This window comes from Leucopleurus acutus, assembly GCF_964270905.1.
Source record: "Leucopleurus acutus genome assembly, chromosome: 5".
Lineage (NCBI taxonomy): Eukaryota > Metazoa > Chordata > Mammalia > Artiodactyla > Delphinidae > Leucopleurus > Leucopleurus acutus.
Window position 1 is genome coordinate 108372098 of NC_139147.1, and position 20471 is coordinate 108392568.

At 41.9% G+C, this 20471-nt stretch overlaps 1 protein-coding gene and 1 pseudogene across 4 annotated transcripts in view; one reads left to right on the forward strand and one right to left on the reverse strand.

Moving 5' to 3' along the window:
* KCNAB1 (potassium voltage-gated channel subfamily A regulatory beta subunit 1) overlaps nt 1-20471 on the reverse strand; it is a gene marked incomplete at its 5' end in the record, with an annotated part of 439860 nt that overhangs the window by 61858 nt on the left and 357531 nt on the right. For all 3 annotated transcript variants that reach the window (XM_082840354.1, XM_082840352.1, XM_082840353.1), the window contains 5 exons: nt 2377-2420; nt 4592-4636; nt 8217-8261; nt 10421-10500; nt 14676-14713. In XM_082840354.1, coding sequence (XP_082696480.1) covers nt 2377-2420; nt 4592-4636; nt 8217-8261; nt 10421-10500; nt 14676-14713 — 252 coding nt within the window. The remainder of the gene's footprint in view (nt 1-2376; nt 2421-4591; nt 4637-8216; nt 8262-10420; nt 10501-14675; nt 14714-20471) is intronic.
* LOC309962263 (G2/mitotic-specific cyclin-B1-like) lies at nt 18772-20066 on the forward strand (annotated as a pseudogene). Its single transcript has one exon. The product of its transcript is annotated as a G2/mitotic-specific cyclin-B1-like (transcript).

Genomic DNA, 20471 nt, shown 5'->3' on the forward strand with positions numbered 1-20471 from the left:
CCTCAACCTCAAAAGTTTGAAATTTTGTGTTAGCTTGAATCTGGGTCAATTTGAATTTCAGCTGAACTGGTTTATCCATCCTGAGAGATTAGTTCCCAAGAGGATTTCTGACTTATTTAAAAGGAGAGAGAATTTTATTTCTATTGAGTTGTATGTGGCTTGAAGAAAACTGACTTAAAAAGGAGAGTTCTGAAATTATGCATACACACTGGTAAATATTAAAGCAATAGAGATTCAGTGAAAAGAACAGTAGCACAACTTCTCCATTCTTTTTCTCATCAATTTTTCTATTTCTTTGTTGATAGCTAGTGTAAATCACTTTCTGAATCTCTTTTTGAATCAATTAGATCAAAAAGAAAAGAAAAGAAAAACAAGAATTTTCTAGGCAGCACACTGCCGCTATGTTTGTTCAGCTTGGTACACAAGCCAAAGACTTGGATTTTTTTCTGTTTGACAAACTTTGTGGTAGATGACAAAAGTCATGGGGCAAATGCTAGAGCAGGAATGGTAACAGTTTGGGGAGGCAGGCTGGGTTTGACTGTACAATGTCAAACTGGATACTATGAACTGAGGAGGGATTTTGTTTGGGTAAGGAATTTGCAAGCTTTCTCAAGAGCTAGAATGTGGTCATTCATTGTGGCAGCCTCAGAATATTACTTACTTAGTGTCCTTATCCATAGGAAGAAGACTGGTAGTTACACTGTTAAGAACGATGATGATGGTGATGATGACAAAAATAACGTTTATTAAGTGCTTATTATATGACAGACACTGTGCTCAATGTGAACAATCTAAGTTCAATCCCTGAATAGTAACCTTGTGAGGTAGGATATTGATAGCCCATCTCAGAGTCCAGGAGATGAGGATGAGTGAGGTTAAGTAACTTGCACAAAGTCCCCCAGCTCATAAATGACAAGAGTTGGAACTTGAACCAATGTTTTTCTGATTTCAAAGCCCAGAAGCCTACAAATATACTAAAAAACAGTTAGTGATTAATACATACATTTTTGTATTTATAAGTAAGTGTGTATAGGTAGGTAGATAAGTCAGTGACACTACAGGGAAAAGTAGGGAAGGCTATGCACTGTATTGTCAAACTGTGGAATGAGGTGACCAAAGGGAGGAATTTACTTCTTTAACTATATTTATTTTGAAAGTAGTGGGATTAGAGTGCATCTTATGTTTTGGGTGACTCTGGTATTTCATAAATGAAATTAGTTTTAAAATGGAGAAGAATCATTTGTCTCAATGATTAATTATGAATCTAAAGTTATAAAAATCTTGAATTTTTATGGAATTGTTCATGAACTAGAGTAAAGATGTTAGAAACATATGGCAGCCCCTTTTAACATTTTTCCTTTATTGCAAAATGTAGAAGCATAAAATTTTTGTAATATATAGACAAGCAAGAAATAAATAAAAAATTCCTCACAATTCTCATAATCCTCACAGTAGAGTACCAGTACTCTACTACATAATAGATCTTGGAGACTGTATTATTTCTTGTTTATTTCTAAATGATACCATTTTTGAGTACCATTGCAAAAGCAATGGCACTGTGAATCAATTACCTAGTAGTAACTTTCCACCAGTTTCTTTTAATGCATAGATGCTCTTTTTAAAAAAGCATAGTAGTCTTAACATATGTCCACATAAAAACCTGTACACAGATGTTCAAAGCAGCATTATTCATGATGGTCAAAAAGTGAAAACTCAAATGTCCATCGACTGATGATTGGATAAACAAACTGTGGTATACTCATACAATGGAATTTTATTTGGCAACAAAAAGGAATGAAGTACTGATACATGCTACAACATGGATGAACTTTATGCTAAGTGAAAGAAGCCAGTCACAAAATATTACATATTGTATGATCTCATGTGTATGAAATGAGACAAAAGTAAATTAGTGCTTGCTTGGGTTGTGGGTAAGGAGGGGATAAGAAGTGACTCTTAGTAGGTACAAGGTTTCTTTTTGGGGAGATGAAGGTGTTTTAAAATCAAATTATGATGATGAGTGCACACTCTGTAATTATTCTCAGAACCAATGAATTGTATATTTTAAATGGGTAAACTTTTATGGTATATAAATTATATCTCAATAAAGTTTTTAAAAAATCTTACAAAAGTGCTTTATTAACATTAGCATAGCTGTAAAAGAGAAGAGTTCGAGAGAATCCAGTCTTTTTGAGTTTTCATTTTCCCCTCTATATCACTACACTCCCCACACTCAACCCCAGGAAGAAACGTGGTTGATTGTGGTTCTTTTTAAAGAGAATTTTTTCCCCTTCCAATGTGTTTTGAACTTGTTTGGTTGATACCTTTCTTGAATCGGCAGCCCACAAACGAAGATAAAATGGAAGCGATACTCACCTTCAATAATATGTTTTCTTGACAAGCCTCTTTCCGTCTCAGCTCTGACAAGAAAAAGAAGCAAATGACTTTGAGTGGAGGTGTGCTTTTTTAAAAATCACTGTTTCAAAAGGACAGAATAATCATTCTAGACTGAATTGTTAATGGTATTCCCTGTTCTTAGCAAATTCTGCACCACCGCAGGCTGGGGAGAGAAGGCTGGTGGGCAGCACACCTAGCGGCTTTTCTTTGTAGACCCCAGGAGATAAACTAACCATCACTGTCATCATACCACGTAAATAACAACTCAGCTGTGCACACCTTGTCCATATATAATTTGACACTTGACACATGGCTCAACCTTCCCACCTTGTTTTTAACCAATGCCAAGCCAAACAAAACAAAACAAAACAAAAGCTTGATGTGTTTGCGAGCTTACTATAAGATTGTCGGGCTACTGACAGCATTGGCTTTTCTGAGAAAGGAAGCAAATCTGAAAGTGACTTTTGACTTTCAAAAGAAATTAAACAACTATTTTCTTTTAAAAGGTGATGTACCGAGTCTTCCTTAGTTTCCTAAGAAGATGAGTATTTAATGGACTTTTGCCTGCCCAGACCATTCTCAGACTCTAGCCAATTAGAAAGAAATGTGGTCCTTGAGTTTTAAAGTACTGATGAAATACTTCTTTAACACCAATGCCTTTGGCAACTCCCTTTTTAAAAAATTTATTTATTTTATTTTTGGCTGCGTCGGGTCTTCATTGCTGCATGCCGTCTTTCTCTAGTTGTGAACAGGGGCTACTCTTTGTTGCGGTGTGCATGTTTCTCATTGTGGTAGCTTCTCTTGTTGTGGAGCATGGGCTCTAGGCATGCGGGCTTCAGTGGTTATGGCTCGCGGGCTCTAGAGCACAGGCTCAGTAGTTGTGGCGCACAGCGCACAGCCTTAGTTGCTCCACGGCATGTGGGATCTTAGACCAGGGATCGAACCTGTGTCCCCTGCATTGGCAGGTGGATTCTTAACTACTGCACCACCAGGGAAGTCCCAGCAACCCCCTTTTAAAACATAGTAGTTTATCATGTGCCTTTGGTGATTTTGTATTAAAAGTATATTAGATAATACTGTATGTAGTACTCTATTACATAATGGTTCTTTCAGACTGTCATATTTCCTGTTTATTTCTAAATCATAGGCAAGGTTTTGAGTACTACTAAATCACAGACAATAGCACCAGGCAATGGCACCATGAATCAGAGTAAACACAATATAAACCTACGTTTCTCATATGCACCATGCAGCTTTATTTTCATATAGACTACAATAGGTATAAAAATCTAAGTTTCATATTTCTTTCTTCATATTTATCATAAACAAACTCAAAATCAGCATTAAAATATGAGTGTGTGTACACACATATACATTTTGATTGGAAGATTCCCCTTCAATTTTATCTTTAACGATTCCTTATGAATTACAGGGAAATAAATAAGGTTTTGTTTGTTTGTGTTTGTCTTTGTTTTTTGTTAGAACTCCATGGAGATCGTTGAGATTTCCATGAAAAAGAATAGGGAATAGTTTGCTGTTTTCTCACATGTTTGACAAAGAGGCCAGTCTTCTAAGTCCTGCTGAATAATATAAGTACCAGTTCAAATACCAGTAGGCCCATAAGAAGCCAATTCATCCTGTGAAATTTGTTCTGCATCCCACAACAGAGAGAGGACCACTCTTTTATTTGGCCTGACAGAGTGATACAGGCAGCTTCCTGTTATTCTTCGATGAAATGGTCCTTTTGATCAGCATTTTCAGAGCCCTCTGCAGAAATGATCAGAGACTTACACGTGGGGCCAGACAAGATATTTTTATCATCGTTTTCCGTAGAAGTCTCTGAGTTTTTGGCAGATTTGAGTAGCTTTTCTTCTGTGATGCTATGTGCTTATTTTCTTTTCCTGAAATTTGAACTCTATTTTGGAAATGGTTCTAAGTATGATGTTGGTATTTGAAAATCTCCATGAATCACTCAGTAACAAGTGACCACATGCTTTGCACTAAACTTCTTTGGGGGTATCTAGCTAAAATTGAATCCTAGGCTAATTGCTATTTCTTTCAAGTGAAAAAAAAATCAATCTCTCTTTCAAACCAATTAATTTTAGTATGTTAGATGTAAAATGGTTGCCTAAAAGAATCAAAGCACGAACTACTAGTTGTTTCTTGTCAAGGAAATAAAAGGTGTTTAACTTACTTTCCACCCCAGTAGAGTTTGGTTGTTATGACCAGGCTGGACCTCCTGTATGTTAAACAAACACACAGAGAAATAGTAAATGAATTGCTGGTTATAGTACTGAGTCATATTATTATTATAGCACCAGAAAGAATTTATTGTACCTCACATTTAAAGAAATTGGTGAAGAGATAAATTTGTTCATTTATGTCATTGAAACCTAAGGACAAAGGGAAGCTGATGAGTGGGGACTTGAAGTCAGATCCAAGAGAAAGAGTTCTGAAGGGAAGGGAACTTTACTTGGAGGGGCCAGATGAGGAGGAGGAGGGCTGTGACAACACACAGGTGATTGGGTGGTAGTAAAGCAAAGGTGAGTGGTAGGCATGGAGAGTCAGAAAGGAAAGTGAGAAGAGTAAGTAAGAAGACTTAAAGCATGGACTGCATTAGGAACTCAAATAGACAGTCACCAACTAACACTCATCGAGCATCTGACATAGTGTTGATTGATCATGAACTTTCCTGGGGGTACATCCACCCTCTGCCAAGGACAATGGACCTTAGTGTCTCTGAGTCATGACTTTTTCCAACCAACTGGAAAGAGTCATGCAACCAATTGCATTCACAGGAAAGAACTGACTACATGGAAATACGAATAAATTTAGTCAATAAATAGGAATAAAATTTCTTTGAGTGTCTTATTAAATGGAAATGTTATTTTAGAAAAACAATCCTAAAAATCCTTAACTCAAAGTTTTACCACTTTATTCCTAAGGGAATGAAATGTGGGAATCTTGTCAGCAAATTCATTACTTCCTCAAAACCACACCCAAGGGCAGGAAATGCAATCACACCATTATGATTGTGGAATATGAATATGTCTTGAGAACTATAGTCATATAATTTAAAATTGGGAGGCAGATCTCAATGTAATTTACTTTCTCCAAGTATATAATTCAATTGAACTGGTCGAGGAAAAAAAAAGGCATCTAAGATTCAAAGGTTAAGACCAAACTTCAGGAGTATTTGAAACAAGGCATTTATAACTGAGCTGTGGAGTCGATGCCTGGGGCCCTCAGATATAAAAGCCTAGCATGATTAATGATAACCAATGCGGAATGGCGGTGACAACTCTGACAACTTGGCTGCAACAAGAAAAAATTGTAGAAAATGTCAGTAACCCCATCCCCCTGAAGTTAATTCCCTGAAAAGTAATTTGAATCACTGTAACAGAAGGTCTACAAATATATGCATCTGGAGATTACACACCCCAAAAGGGCTGATGCACTTTCCAGGTTAATCCATCAACCTCGTGATACGTAGTATAATAGCAATCTGCCACAGGGGAGCTGGGTCTCCTTCAGCAAACATTTTCAGAGCTTCAGCACAAAGCTCTGGATGGAATCTGATTAAAAAATGAGTGCAGCCCTCTGGATTATTCAGAGCAACTGGGCCTGCCAAGGCTGCACATTTTTCCAAAATTAGGCTTTCTGTAAAATGTTTGGCCTCTATGGATGTGCACACTAATATTTGTGTTCAAATAGCAAGAGTAGACAACAACCTGATGAATCATCACTGACCTCACGGAGGCATCTAGAGCAACTCTTCTGAGTGGGTGAAGAATGATATTGTGAATACTTCATATTGATATAGCACAGCTTTCAATATTCTTTTGTCCACCTTATCTCACTTTATCAGCACAACACTCCATGAACAGTTATGCCATCCATTTTATATGTGGGGAAAGTGAGGCTCAGAAAAGAGAAGTAACTTGCCCTGGACAACACACCTAGCAAGCGGTGGTCTTGGGACAAGTAGGCAAGGATGCTGGTTGAAACTGCTTTTGTAGCCTCCATGCTGTGATGTTATGGTTTATCGTTTCAGCAATCTCGGGTGGGCAGCTGCGAACTGATATGACCTGATATCAATTTTCTGTAGCATGGGGATAGCTTGAGTTTTTATTTGCAAGACAGAAAGGCAGTTTGTGAAAGATGCATGTTAATCTATTTTCTACAAAACGTGTAGAAGAAGCTTTGCAAAGTATGGTGAGTGATGAGTAGACATTCTCTGGATGCAGAGGGGAAGAGAACTACAGCACCGAAGTTTCCCCTTCATCCTCAGGTGTACTCTGGCAGCTGACACCTCGCTGTTGATCTCACTGGACATTAGTGGACTCATCTCCAAGGTCTCTGTTATAGGTTGAATTGTGTCCCCCGCAAAAGGTATGTTGAAATCCTATCCCCCAGTACCTCAGAATGTGAGATTATTTGGAAATAGGGTCATTGCAGATGTAATTAGTTAAATTAAGATGAGGTGATACTGAAGTAAGGTGGGCCCTTTATCCAATATGACTGGTGTCTTTATAAGAAGACGCACAGAAACACGAGGGGAGAATGCCATATGAAGCCAGAGGCAGAGGCTGAAGAGCTGCAGTTGTAAGCCACAGAATGCCAATGATGGCCAGCAGCCACTAGAAGCTAGGAAGAGGCAAAGAAGGATTCAGAAAGAGCATGCCCTTGCCCAAATATTCATTTTGTACTTTTGGACCCCAGAACAGAGAGAATAAATTACTGTTGTTTTAAGCCACCCAGTTTGTAGCATTGTTACAGCAGCCCTGAGAAAGTGATACAGTCCTATCTGAGCAGCGATGGATGAGCCAACATTCTGAGTAGGAAGGTGACTCAGGCAAGGTGGAGGACTGGGTGGGGATGTGAATATTTTTCCGTATTTAAGGTTGAATACAATATTCTTTTCACACTCTTACAGTCCCTGGAGTAGGGAAAGAGGAGAGGGAGAGGGAGAAAGAGGTCACCAAAGTTTATTTGTTCATATCGCCATACACTTCTGGGTCTCCATTTCCACTCGTCCTATAGAATGGTTATTTATTTGGCCGTCAGCAGATCTTATACCAGAGCAGAAGAGGACTCCAGATTTGTCCTGTGGCCTTGGCTGGACTCGGCCTGATCCTGTACTCATGCTGGGGGAGAAGCAGCTATTGGGCTGACAGGTGTAGTGAGATGGAGGGGGTTGGCTCCCCACCCCGCCACCACTATCGCATCACTCGTTACTACTTGCTTTGGCTCCAGAAGGTGATGGGATGCAACAGGACCCCTCAAGGATAGCAGATGAAGCACTTTCCTGAACGCCCAGATAACAGGGCTCCCAGCGCACAGGAGAGATGCTGGCTAATTGTGTTCAGATAAGAAAGCTTTGGGATATTTATCCCAAGGGTTTCTTGTTTCATCATTTCTTTGCATCCAGAGTTGTTAATAAAATGAACAATGAACATAAATATGTGTGTAGAGATAATAAGTTTTCTGTCAGCTGGCTTCCTTCACCAGATTACCACAAATGGCAGTCAGAAACCATGAAAATGCCACTTTCTTTTACGCACAAATATCTCATGAACATTCTCTGCTCAACCCATGGTAATTCATTGTGATCAATGACAAGTCAATTACTTTGGAAGCACAAGTAATGAGCTCGCTAATATTTATTTTCAAGGTGCTGTAAATCATTTCTTTACTAAGAATTGACTTTTTTTGACAGCCTTTTGGTCAGCTGTCATGCAATTTTACTTTCTCTTCTCTGGTACAAAATAACAACAGTCTTTTTAAAGGCAAGTAAATGATTACGGTGAATGTGTTACCTCCAGCCTTTCTTCTTGATAATGCTCCCCAGAATCACTTCCGCCCTGAAGAGGAAACAGATAATGTCTTAGGATACAGTGTCCTGGAAACGCAAGAGTCAATCCAAAACACCAGATTCCCTCCTTGTTTGAACTCTCAGTGCCTACATGTCCCGAAAATAGAAGCTGCTCTCGGCTGGTAGCAGTTTCCACTGTTTCTGCTTGTGCCTGCGGAATCCTGCTCCTGGAGCATTCCAGAAGCACTTGCCAAATCCTGACACACTGGCAGGAGACCGCCTGCAGTCCTGATACTAGGAAACAGCAGAGTCACTTGGCAGTTTGGTGTTTTTGAACCAATGATCCCATATATAACTGTCCTCTTTGGCGGTTTCCAAAGGGAGTCAAGGGTTTCTTTCTAATGGCTGTGGTCTCCGATTGTGACTGGGGAGGACAATGAGACCTCATGCTTTTCAGACAGAAAATACTGACTCCAGGCGATCTTGCAGGGTAAAAGAACCTATGTGTGGCTTTCGATGTCCCAAAGCCAGGATCGTAGATGCAGCAGCCCACAAAGAGAATGTCCTGGATTCCAGTGACAAGCGTTGTCATAGGAGAAGGATATAAGAAGTCGTAGGGAAGTGTCCTTCCTGCCGCTGACTCCGGTCGTGGAGAGTTATATTGAAGACACCCTCACCATCCTCTCCCCCTCCACCTACCCCAGCTGGGACCCAAGCTTAAGGAGACCAAAACTTCCTTCTAGGTTCCTCCCAGCCAGACCAACATTGTAGGAAGTAGGTGGGCTCTCAGGCTTTGTGAATGGTGACATCAATATAATCAGCACTTTATCCATTAGCAGCTGTCTCTGTTGGAGTGTACAGCCTGGCAATAAACCATGAGGTGGGTTAGCTGCGGGGCATGCCCCAAGTAGATACATGTTGAATGTTACTTCTGGGTTCTTTCCCCAGACTCTCTTGCAACCTTGCATTTCACAGTGGGAACCTATCTCATTACACAAGGACAATCAATCAATAATTAATCAGGACCGATTATCCTTTACAACAGGAATACAAACATAGCTCTAAAAGACTTGTTAATCACTCCCCCTTTTTCAGGCTTAGGCCCACTTGGTAACAAGCAGGATTTAACAAAAGAAGAAAACGCTGAGATAGGGTAGGATGTGGAAAGGAACAAGGCGTCGTCAATTGTATTTTCTCTCCTTGGACTCAACAGAAAACATCAAGGATGTGGGCTCTGAACCTCCCTGATGGTCCTTAAACATAGACATGCCCTTGAAAAGGAGGAAACCCAGGCTAGGAAAATGCACTTTTATCAAGCAGTGATGAACCTGATACAGCAGTCTGACAGTTATTCTTACCTGGAAGCGGGGGAATTAGGCGTACAGGTGATTACACTCCTCAGCCCTGTTAGAAAATTGCAGAGCTGCTCAAGCAGCTGTCCAGATGTTTAGCTTCTTTCCTGCATCCACGTTCACAGCAGGAGGCCAAGGCGTTCCACTTCTGTTGAATGTGCTTATTGTGCAGGAACAGAGGGCCTGGACCTTGAAGGCACAGCACCCATGTGTTCTGACTTAGCAGTGAGCCCTATCCTAGAGCCCCAAACCTGCTCTCAGGTCCATAGAAGGTTAGAGCTAGTTGTGACTTCTCCAGCAGAAGAAGCAAGGCCTCTTTGCAGCGCTCTCTGTCCTTAGAATGGGGTCTGAAATGTCCTCTTATAAAAGATATTGGGTTTCTTGGCATCTTTGGGAGTCCCTCCTTTAATCTCTGATTTATCTGTAATGCCCGGTGGAGGGACAGGCCTGCTTCCCTGCAGAGAGGATGTGTCCATTTCCCTCGGGGTTGAGGAACTACGAGGTGTGGTTATGAAATTATGAGACTAGCTTTGGAACACCACGCTGGAATCTGCTCACTTATGTTAATTACATTCAGCTAATATTTATAGATCTCCACTGCCACCACTCTGATCTCAACCACCTCTGCCCCTTGTGTGGCAATTGCTTCCAGTCCATTCTTCATATAGGGACCAGAGGTAGGCAGAGGGGCCCAGAGATGGTCAATAGCCCCAATTCTGGTGATGGTGGGAGAGGGAGGGAGAAAAGCAGCGGCATCAACATGTGTGGGGAGGACAGACCCTTGTCAGCAATGGTCTGGGCAGAGTCTCTTGGTTCCAGAAATGACACCTGAGAGACACATCAGGCACTGACTTACTTTCCAGCGGCGTAGACCTCAGCCGTATCAAAGAGATTCACTCCACTCTCGTAGGCAATTGTCATCAGCCGTTCAGCAACCTGCAAGAGGATGCACAGGTCACGGGGAGGGGGAAGGGTAAGCTGGGATGAAGCGAGAGAGTGGCATGGACATATATACGCTACCAAATGTATAGCTAGCTAGTGGGAAGCAGCTGCACAGCACAGGGAGATTAGCTCAATGCTTTGTGACCACCTAGAGGGGTGGGATAGGGAGGGTGGGAAGGAGATGCAAGAGGGAGGGGATATGGGGATATATGTATATGTATAGCTGATTCACTTTGTTATACAGTAGAAACTAACACAACATTGTAAAGCAATTATACTCCAATAAAGATGTTAAAGGAAAAAAAGGTCAGTCGTAAAAGCCAAATACTTTCTAAAGCTGGGAAGCAACTTGGAATCCTCTGGTGGTCTTTATGAACATGGAAATTTCACCGACCATTCTTGTTTTTCTCAGTTATATTAAAGAAAGAAAGAAGAAAGAAGATTCAACCGGCCTGAATCGGGTAAAAGTACCCCTTCCCTCAGACCTATACTGGGCACTGAGGGACTTCCTTCAGCGCTGGGATAAGTCAGCCACCAGGAACACAGTGAGATGGAGAGACTTGTGTTTCTCACTCTGCTTGGAAGACGTGGTTTGACAACATGCTCTGTGGCACTGCAATCTCACTGACCAAGAGGGTCATTTATATCCCTGGTGACTTCATTTCTCTTCTTTCTCTTTTCCCCAAGCCAACAGGTTCTGGCAGCTGGGTGACTCCTGACCTAAAAGTTTGTAACATTTTTCCCTGGAGGCTTAGCAGACTGTACTGATGAACCAAAAGTGGCATGGAGCTGGGACTGTTTGAAAACTCCCGCCACGCACAGCTCAGCACCACCCCAGGCACCATCACAGAACGACCACTAGCCGCACTGACACTACATGGAGAGGAGGGGGTGAGTGCACCGGTGCCACACAGGTCAGCCTAAGACCTCCAAGCTCCTTGTTCCTTCCTTTGTGCTGCTGAACACGAGTGGCAAGTGCAACAGAAGAGCACAGGGAATAGCTATAAACCACACCTTGAGGGATGGCGCTGGAGGGACAGCGATAACACTGGAGAAAGGACATTTTTTTCATTTTGCTGATAGACTTATTAGTCAACTGAAAAATTACACACCTCACAAATATTTGAAATTGATTTTTCCATTATGTTTTTCATTGTGGGCTAAAGGTGCTTCATCAGCATTTCCAAGATAAACTCTTTTCCTGTTGTTTTTTAAATTGGCATACCAAGAAAATTGTCAGGCTAGCACAATGGACTCCATGCAAATCCTTTAGAATAACAGCAGCAAAAATGTTCTTACTGCTTTAAATTTGCTACCGTTATGACATTTCTCCTAAGTAGAAGTTAAAAGTTAAGAACAGTATAGTTTTTCCATCATTACTGCCATATATATATTTTTTTAATTTTTAAAATATTTTTGGCTGCCCCGTGCAGTATGTGGGATCCTAGTTCCCTGACCAGGGATCGATCCCATGCCCCACGCAGTGGAAGCATGGAGTCTTAACCACTGGACCACCAGGGAAGTCCCTATATTTTAGAAATTATTTTGCTTGCTTGTATTGTGTATCATCCTTGTGTTATGTCACATGACATACTAGTAGATTATGATTGGGAAATGTTTATAATAAATCTTATCTAGGGAGAAATTTTAAGATAAGATGGAGAATTCTGAATGGAGAATTGAACTAAATGATTGCTGAGATGTTTCCCAATCATGGGATTTGAAGATCCGAATGTGGAATAATGAAAAGAAATCACTGAACTAAGTCAGAGGATCAGTGTCTGGCCTTGAGTGTATCACTTACTAGATACATAAACATGGGCAAATCATTTGACCTCTCTGTGTTTTAGTTTCCTTATCTGCAAAATGAGGATGATTCTGTTCAGGCCCCCTAGGGAGCCCACAGGTCTCAGGGGAAGCTGACCTTACCTCCCTCTAAGGGGGGCCTGGTGGGCCTGGCATGGTTCAGGGAAGGTCATGTGACACATCTGGGCCAATGAGATGTGAGAGGAGATTGGCTGAGGACTTCTGGGAACACTTGCTTGCAGAGTTTCTAGAAGCGACACTCTTTCCCTGGAGTTACTATTCTAACTGAGGTCTAGAATTCCTGCTGCTACCTGAGGATGAAGTTGATATACAAAGGAACACAGGGTCAGGAGAAATCACTAGGAAATGGAGTGGAGGCTCTGAATGAGTCAACCTGGAAGCCTGCTCTATCTCTGCACTTCTAATTTAAAAGTAAAAATATTTTTTCCCTTATTGGTTAAGCCAATTTCAGTTGAGTTTACTGTTACCTGCAAATGAAGGAAGCTTAACTATGTCACAGATGAGAAAACATAAATAAAACTCTGAAAATTAAGTGCTATAAGATGGTAATATACTCTTATCATTATTTTAAAGTATTATAATTCACGTGAGTAACATCTATCTTGGTTTTATGATGAAGCCAAATCATCTTTGGGAGGTACCTCACAGTTATCTAGTTTCCAGTTTGAATCCTTTCAATAATATTCCTGCCAAGTGGCTATTCAATAAATGGTTGAACTCTCCCAATAATGGGGACATCACCACCTCCCAAGGTGGCACGAATGATTATGTCACTCAGCACATTACGGTGCGCTCATCCCGGGATCCAATATTTGTATCTGCTTTGTGCCTACGTTGCCACATGGAAATAGTTGAGCTCCATCAATTCAGCCATGGGTGTGACTGTGGTCTGGCTGTGCCTTCATTCCTCCTTGCTGGCAGTCTCTCTGCCAGGCCCTGGGGGGAAGCCACAGCTGCTCTTGGGAAGGACAATCGCTATTTGGTCTGCGTTTGAGGTGAGAGCCTCTGCAGTCATTCACAACAGCTTTATTGTGTAGTTTTTAGAATCATAATTTTGAAATGATTTATTTCAGAGGCCAGCCCTGCATACTCTGACCTGGGCAAGCTGGGCTCACTGCAGCAGGGAGCAGACACTGTCAAGGGGAGAGCAAAGATGAAGGGGGAAATAATATGCTTATAGTTGATCCTTCTGCTCCGAAAGAGAAGATGTATTTGTCTTTCTCTGCTCCAAAAACCATACCAGGCAGTAAAAGGTTATGCACATGCTAGATACAGGGGATTATTAACTTTAGACCTCCTTTCTTCCTTGTCATTTATTGTGCATCTGATTAAAGTCTGCAGCCATTGCTTTGATATCTGTGGATCTGCCTCTGTGCCTCCTCAACTCACCCTTCCTGATGCCAGTCAGAGGGCCCTGGAGTGGAGCCTGTGATGACCACCCTGGTCCTCCTTCAGCGCTCAAGGACTTATTCCCCCAGCTCGTAGGAATGCTGCCATCAGAAGGCACCTGGCTAAAGCGAGTCACCTACCCCAAGGTCAGACCTGCCTCCCAGGGCTGCCTCTATCCAACGACTGGTCATACAAGGGATATAAACACTCAACTCCTCTTGCCCCAACTTGGGACAACCCTGCAGGTCCATCTGAGCTTCAGAGCTCCCCATGGGGTCAGCTGAGGTCATTGCTGAGACTGCATCATGGCCCAACTTCCTGATAACTGTTCTGCATGCTAATTTCCACCAGAGGTCTGCTTCCCAAGGACTCCCCTCTGCAACAAGCTCTCTGTGGTGACCTATGCCCAATACTGGGAACAGAAATTCAGACAGATAAAAATATGCAGATAAGACTCCTCCCTAGGGCTTCCCTGGTGGCGCAGTGGTTGAGAGTCCGCCTGCCGATGCAGGGGACACGGGTTCATGCCCCGGTCCGGGAAGATCCCACATGTCGCGGAGCGGCTAGGCCCGTGAGCCGTGGCCGCTGGGCCTGCGCGTCCGGAGCCTGTGCTCCGCAACGGGAGAGGCCACAACAATGAGAGGCCCGCGTACCGCAAGAAAAAAAAAAAAAAAAGACTCCTCCCTATGGACCTATTAAATAACATGGTGACCTTGCGAGTTGTGGAAAAGACCCTTTATCTCCCCAAGCATCTCCTTAGGAATGATAGTAAGAACTACCTTTATAAAGGGGAAACAAGATAAAATGGAAAATAATCTTTTAAGTCAGTCTTAGCCATTTCCTGTGACTAAACTATTATCCTTGTAAGATGCCAGAATCCCAGGAACTGTATTGTAAAATAGTTTGCTCTGCATTTTCTCCAATCAGCATAATGGAAGCCAAAAGTAACTCACCTCATCTGAAATTTGACCTCCAAATGTCACCCATGTTCCTGGAAAAGAATAAATATTTGCATGTTATTCTTAATCATTTTTCTAATATTGCCCATTAAGGGAAACACTTTTTCTTACATCAGGGCTACTTCAGTAGGTTGTTCATGAAGGTACCTGGGGGCTGAAGTCCTGCCCATCCTCCTCCTGTCGCTAAGTTCCCCAACAGGGATCTGTATTCCTCTGCATCCCTCTGGATGCCTTTGCTTCATTCAAAGGCCCAGTATAGCTAATGGCAGCCCTGTCCACTAAATTCTTTTTCTTCTGCCGTAGGACCATGTATGCTGCTGTGCAAGAAGTCCCAAGCCCACTCTGGTGCACGCCTATTCTTGCTCCAGCTTAGCTAAGAAGTTATCAGTTCTGAAAGTGAAGGTAAGACCTTGGGTCACATTTCTCCCTTTCTTTGCCTCCAGTGAGGGACTCTATTTTGTGTTCTCTATTCCCTTTCAAAAGGAACCCTCTCAGGGGTCCTTCCAGTCCCCACTTCCAAGCCCCAGGAGATGACACTTAAGCATCTTCTCTCTTATGACCTGCTACTCCAGAATGGAAATTGCCATTGGTTTTGGGGTAGGGTAGAGGCAGTAGCCAGCATGAGGTTTGGGAAGGCAAGGAGGAGAGGCATAACCAGTAGCCAAAGATTTGCATTTGTAAAACAAGAGGGAAGCAGACACTGAGTGGGCTGTTTCCACTCCAGTCTATAGTCACCTCATTCGTATTCATAATTCTCTCCTTGATCTGTTTTTTTTTTTTTTTGAGCCCTCATTACATGCCAGGCAAAGACACTGCACCCAGGTGCTCAGGACAGTGAGGTGACTGCCCCAGCTCCTCTGTCTCAGGAGCTCACAGTCGACAATACTATCAACAAATGCTATGACGGAGGCAAACACAAGGCAGGAAGGGAGGGAGCGCTCTACTCAGACTGGAGGTGGCCCTCAGGAAAGACTTCCCAGAAGAGGTGACACTTTGGTTGAGTTGCAAAGGAAGGAGCTGAATGAAGAGGGGAGGGACAGGCATTCCAGGTACAGGTAAGAGCATGGGCAAGGCAAGTAGAAAACCTGAGTGGGCTGATGAGCCACGGCGTGGGCTGCTGCTCTGAGGAGTGAAACATGATGTGGAGAGGGAGGCGTGGCAGGAGGTGGCTGGGCACTGTTCGTGTTTGTGGGGGCAACGAAGAGATATGGTTGGAAACTTACGTTTTGTGGTGTGTAATAACAGGACAGCTACTGCTTATGGAACATCTTCCAAATGCCAACAGTACACTGAGAAACGTGTATAAGACGTTTCATCTCTAATAATTTTGACAAACTTACAAGGCAATTTTATTATCCCAATTTCCAGATGAGGACTCTAACATCAACCAACCTAATAAGTGATACACTCAGGATTCCCACACATGCTGGGCTTCCTTTCCACTGCATTTTGCTGCCTCATCAGTAAGCTTCCAGATTAATTATGGCACTTGGATTCATATTCCACAGAAGCATGCTGATGTAACTGTACCTGTTTTCTTCTTAGTTCTCAGGGACTACACAGACGTAGAATACAGGTTATTTTACTGTTACACTCTACACCCCCAGAGGTTGAAAATGGGTGGCTTACAGATTGCACTCAGCTTGCAGACTTGTTTTGCCTGGCAAGAACAATGTTGACCCACTTGATATTTTAATAAACTTGGAATAAGTTACCAACATTTTGATAACTTAAGAGATTAATCTCAGTAGATATTTCTTTTAAAAGTCTGATTTCTAGCTTCTCTTAACAACAGAGGATCAGTGGCCCCAAATGGCAGACATCCCCTAAATCTGAGGGGCAATGCCCTCTGTGGATGGGCTATACCCTCCCTGTTTAGTCAAAGGTCACACACTTTCCTTTGTATTTCCAACACTGAAATTAATTGGCAGTTGTTATTTAGTACCACGTGTTTACTGCTATTTTTCTTATTGTAAAATTTAGAGAAAAATGGACTTGTGCATCTCCTAAAAGACAAAGTTTAGTATTTCAAGAAAAAATAGGGGTGCACTTTTTTTTGGTGGATGTGAAGAATATCCAAACAAAAAATATTTACAACAGAAAAATTACAACTTAAGACACTATAATTAAACAAGCCATGACTGGTATACAGAAAAGATGGGCGTTGGGAAACTTAATGGACTGAAGAAATGGCACCATTTGTTTTGAATGAGAATAAAACAAATGATCTGCTGTGAAATGCAGTTCTCTATTAAGTGAAAAAATTGCCTCAGCATCTAAACCTTTTTACAGACAACACTTTTATAAAAGAGTTTCTTTTGAATGTAGCAGAAATTGTGTCCAGAGCATAAACAAGCACTTGCAAATGTTCGTATAATCAGAAACATTGTCGCTTAGCATGTTAAAAATACGTCTGAGCGTTTCGCTGGTGGCACAGTGGTTGAGAATCTGCCTGCCAATGCAGGGGACACGGGTTCGAGCCCTGGTCTGGGAAGATCCCACATGCCATGGAACAACTAGGCCCGTGAGCCACAACTACTGAGCCTGCGCGTCTGGAGCCTGTGCTCTGCAACAAGAGAGACTGTGATAGTGAGAGGCCTGCGCACCGCGATGAAGAGTAGCCCCCGCTTGCCACAACTAGAGATAGCTCTCGCACAGAAACGAAGACCCAACACAGCCAATAAATTAATTAATTTAAAAAAATACAGCTGAGAACTTTCAGGATAAGTTAAATTATTCGTGGCATCTTCTATTGCAGCAAATGAGCACACAGATATAAATAACAGCACCCTGTTAGCTATATTTATTTGCGATGTTTTGAGAATCTTGGAGGGGTCAAAGAATTTTTGAACAAGAAGTCTCTGCAAGGCAACATTACTTTGTGATGAGAAGGGTCTCAGACCATTGGATATAGAAGGCACTGTTCCAAATTTTAAGTGTTACTACAGATCAGGTTCTCACAAAGGGTGGGGCTGACCTTGGACCCATCAAGTGACAGATCAGAGGTGACAGTATTTTGTAGGGGCACTATGCATAAATCCATTAATTTCCTCATTCATCAGAAATTGCTTTGGGCTAAAACGAAACAGGCCATGGATTCACTAATTAATATCATGAATCAGCTATTCTTCTACATCTTGGAGCAAAATCAGGTCAGTGTTTGCTTAATGAATTTGCTGGCTTACTTGTGCTGTGATGTTGGAGAGAATTTTTTTTAACTGTTCATGTCATCAAAGGAAATAGTCCCATTTCCACTTAGCAGCAAAGATTGGCTCAAAGTCCCAAGCTTCTTGCTGACATTATACCTCATCGACATCTTGTGAATATTTTTCTATTGGGGCATTCAGAATTATTTGCACAAATGTCTCATTTGCTTCTCTCAGCACTGACAACGAAGTCTTTGGAAAATTCATTTGTTAAAGAATAATTTGGTTCATCTTCCAACATTGCAGTCAGTTTCCAGATATGAAAGTGGTAGCCTGAAATTTATTCTCTGAAATGGGGCTTTTGAATACAGGATTGCACGCTTTAGGAAAATAAACTGGTATTATTTAGCTTACCTTTCTTAATTGATTTTTGATAGTACAGACGCAGGGCTATGAAGTTATCAAACTGTACTACAAAATGGTATTGAAGACTATGACAACACTGAAAGCTGGGACTGTACACCCATCTTGGGGGAAATAATCTTCCTATCCACACTGGGAAGAGCTTATGTTTAGGAGCAGTTTTATTCCAAAATTGATCTGAAAAAACTACTTACCAACTCCAGTTTACATATTTAAGGCTGCATACCATACATCACAGAGAAAACCACAGTGCCTGACTGACATTTTGGTACAGAAGAAAAGACACTAGGTTTCTGATGTCAGGTCAAAGCAGTAATGAATTATAAGGTAATGATAATAATAATAATAAATGCTTTTCTTTTTCAGTTTTGGATTAAAAGTTTAAATATAAAATAGAATATGGATATCGGTGCTGCGGAGGAATGGCTGTTGGCCTGTGGTGGGTTCAAGATCCCTGGCTGGTTGGGGTCTCCCGTGCTCTGCTTCTCCCCACTGAGCTACTGCCTGGTGCAGAGGAAGCCATGGCGCTCTGGATCACCAGGAACTGAACATTAATGCTGAAAATAAGGTGAAGGTCAGTATGGCAGGTGCAAAGTGAGTGCCTGTGGCCACTGTTGCAGCCTCTAAGCCCGGGCTGAGGCCAAGAACAGCTCTTGGGGACATCGGTAACAGAGTCAGTGAAGAGCCACAGGCCAAACTGCCCCTGAAAAAGGAAGCAAAAACTTTAGCTGCTGGAAAAGTTATTGCTAAGAAACTACCAAAACCTCTGGAAAAGACACCTGTACCTGCGCTGAAGGCCCAGCTGGAGCCGGATCTGGAGCCAGAGCCAGAACCCGAGCCTGTTAAAGAACAGTAACTTCCCCCTGAGCCTATTTTGGTTGATATTCCCTCTCCAAGCCCCATGGACACACCTGGCTGTGCCCCTGCAGGAGAATATGTGTGGCAGGCTTTCTCTGATGTAATTCTTACAGCGAGTGATGTGGATGCAGAAGATGGAGAGGATCCAAACCTTTGTAGTGAAGATGTAAAAGCTATCTATGCTTATCTGAGACAACTGGAGGAAGAGCAAGCAGTCAGACCAAAATACCTACTGGGTCATGAAGTGACTGGAAACATGAGAGCCATCCTAATTGACTGGCTAGTGCAGGCTCAAATGAAATTCAGGTTACTCCAGGAGATCATGTACATGACTGTTTCCATTATTGATCGGTTCATGCAGGATAATTGTGTGCCCGAGAAGATGCTGCAGCTGGCTGGTGTCACTGCCATGTTTATTGCAAGCAAATATGAGGAAATGTACCCTCCAGAAATTGGTGACTTTGCCTTTGTGACTGACAACACTTACACTAAGTACCAAATCAGACAGATGGAAATGAATATTCTAAGAGCTTTAAATTTTAGTCTGGGTCGCCCTCTACCCCTGCGTTCCCTTCAGAGAGCATCTAAGATTGGAGAGGTTGATGTTGAGCTACGTACTTTGGCCAAGTATCTGATGGAACTAACTATGTTGAACTACCATATGGCGCACTTTCCTCCTTCTCAGATTGCAGCGGGAGCTTTCTGCTTAGCACTGAAAATTCTTGATAATGGTGAATGGACACCAACTCTACAGCACTACCTGTCATATACTGAAGAATCCCTTCTTGTTGTTATGCAACACCTGGTTAAGAATATAGTCATGGTGAATTGTGGGCTTACAAAGCACATGACTATCAAGAACAAGTATGCCACGTCTAAGCACACTAAGATCAGCACTCTAGCACAGCTGAATTCTGCACTAGTTCAAGATTTGGCCAAGGCTGTGGCAAAGGTGTAACTTGCAAACTTTGGAATACTATAAAATCTGCAAATAAAATTGGCACCATGTGCCATCTGTACACATTATATGTTACATTTATTTACTTTTAATAAAGTTGTAGTCCTTTTTACTAAAAAAAAAGAGTATGGCTATCATATATATTTACATTAAGTTATATGCCTACACCATAATGTAGTAAAAATGAAGAGTTTGGTTCCTTTTGGGGATTTTGTCATTCTTCCATTCAGCTTACTTTGTTTAGGTAGGATACATCCCTGGCCCTTTAGGCATTTGTTATTTATATCTTTTTATAGTTACTTGTTTACAAACTTTATATCCTTTACTAGAGAGTAAGCTATCTGAGGGTTAGGGTTTTATTTAATTTATCTTCTTACCTCCACAGCCCTAGAGTGAAAGTGAGTC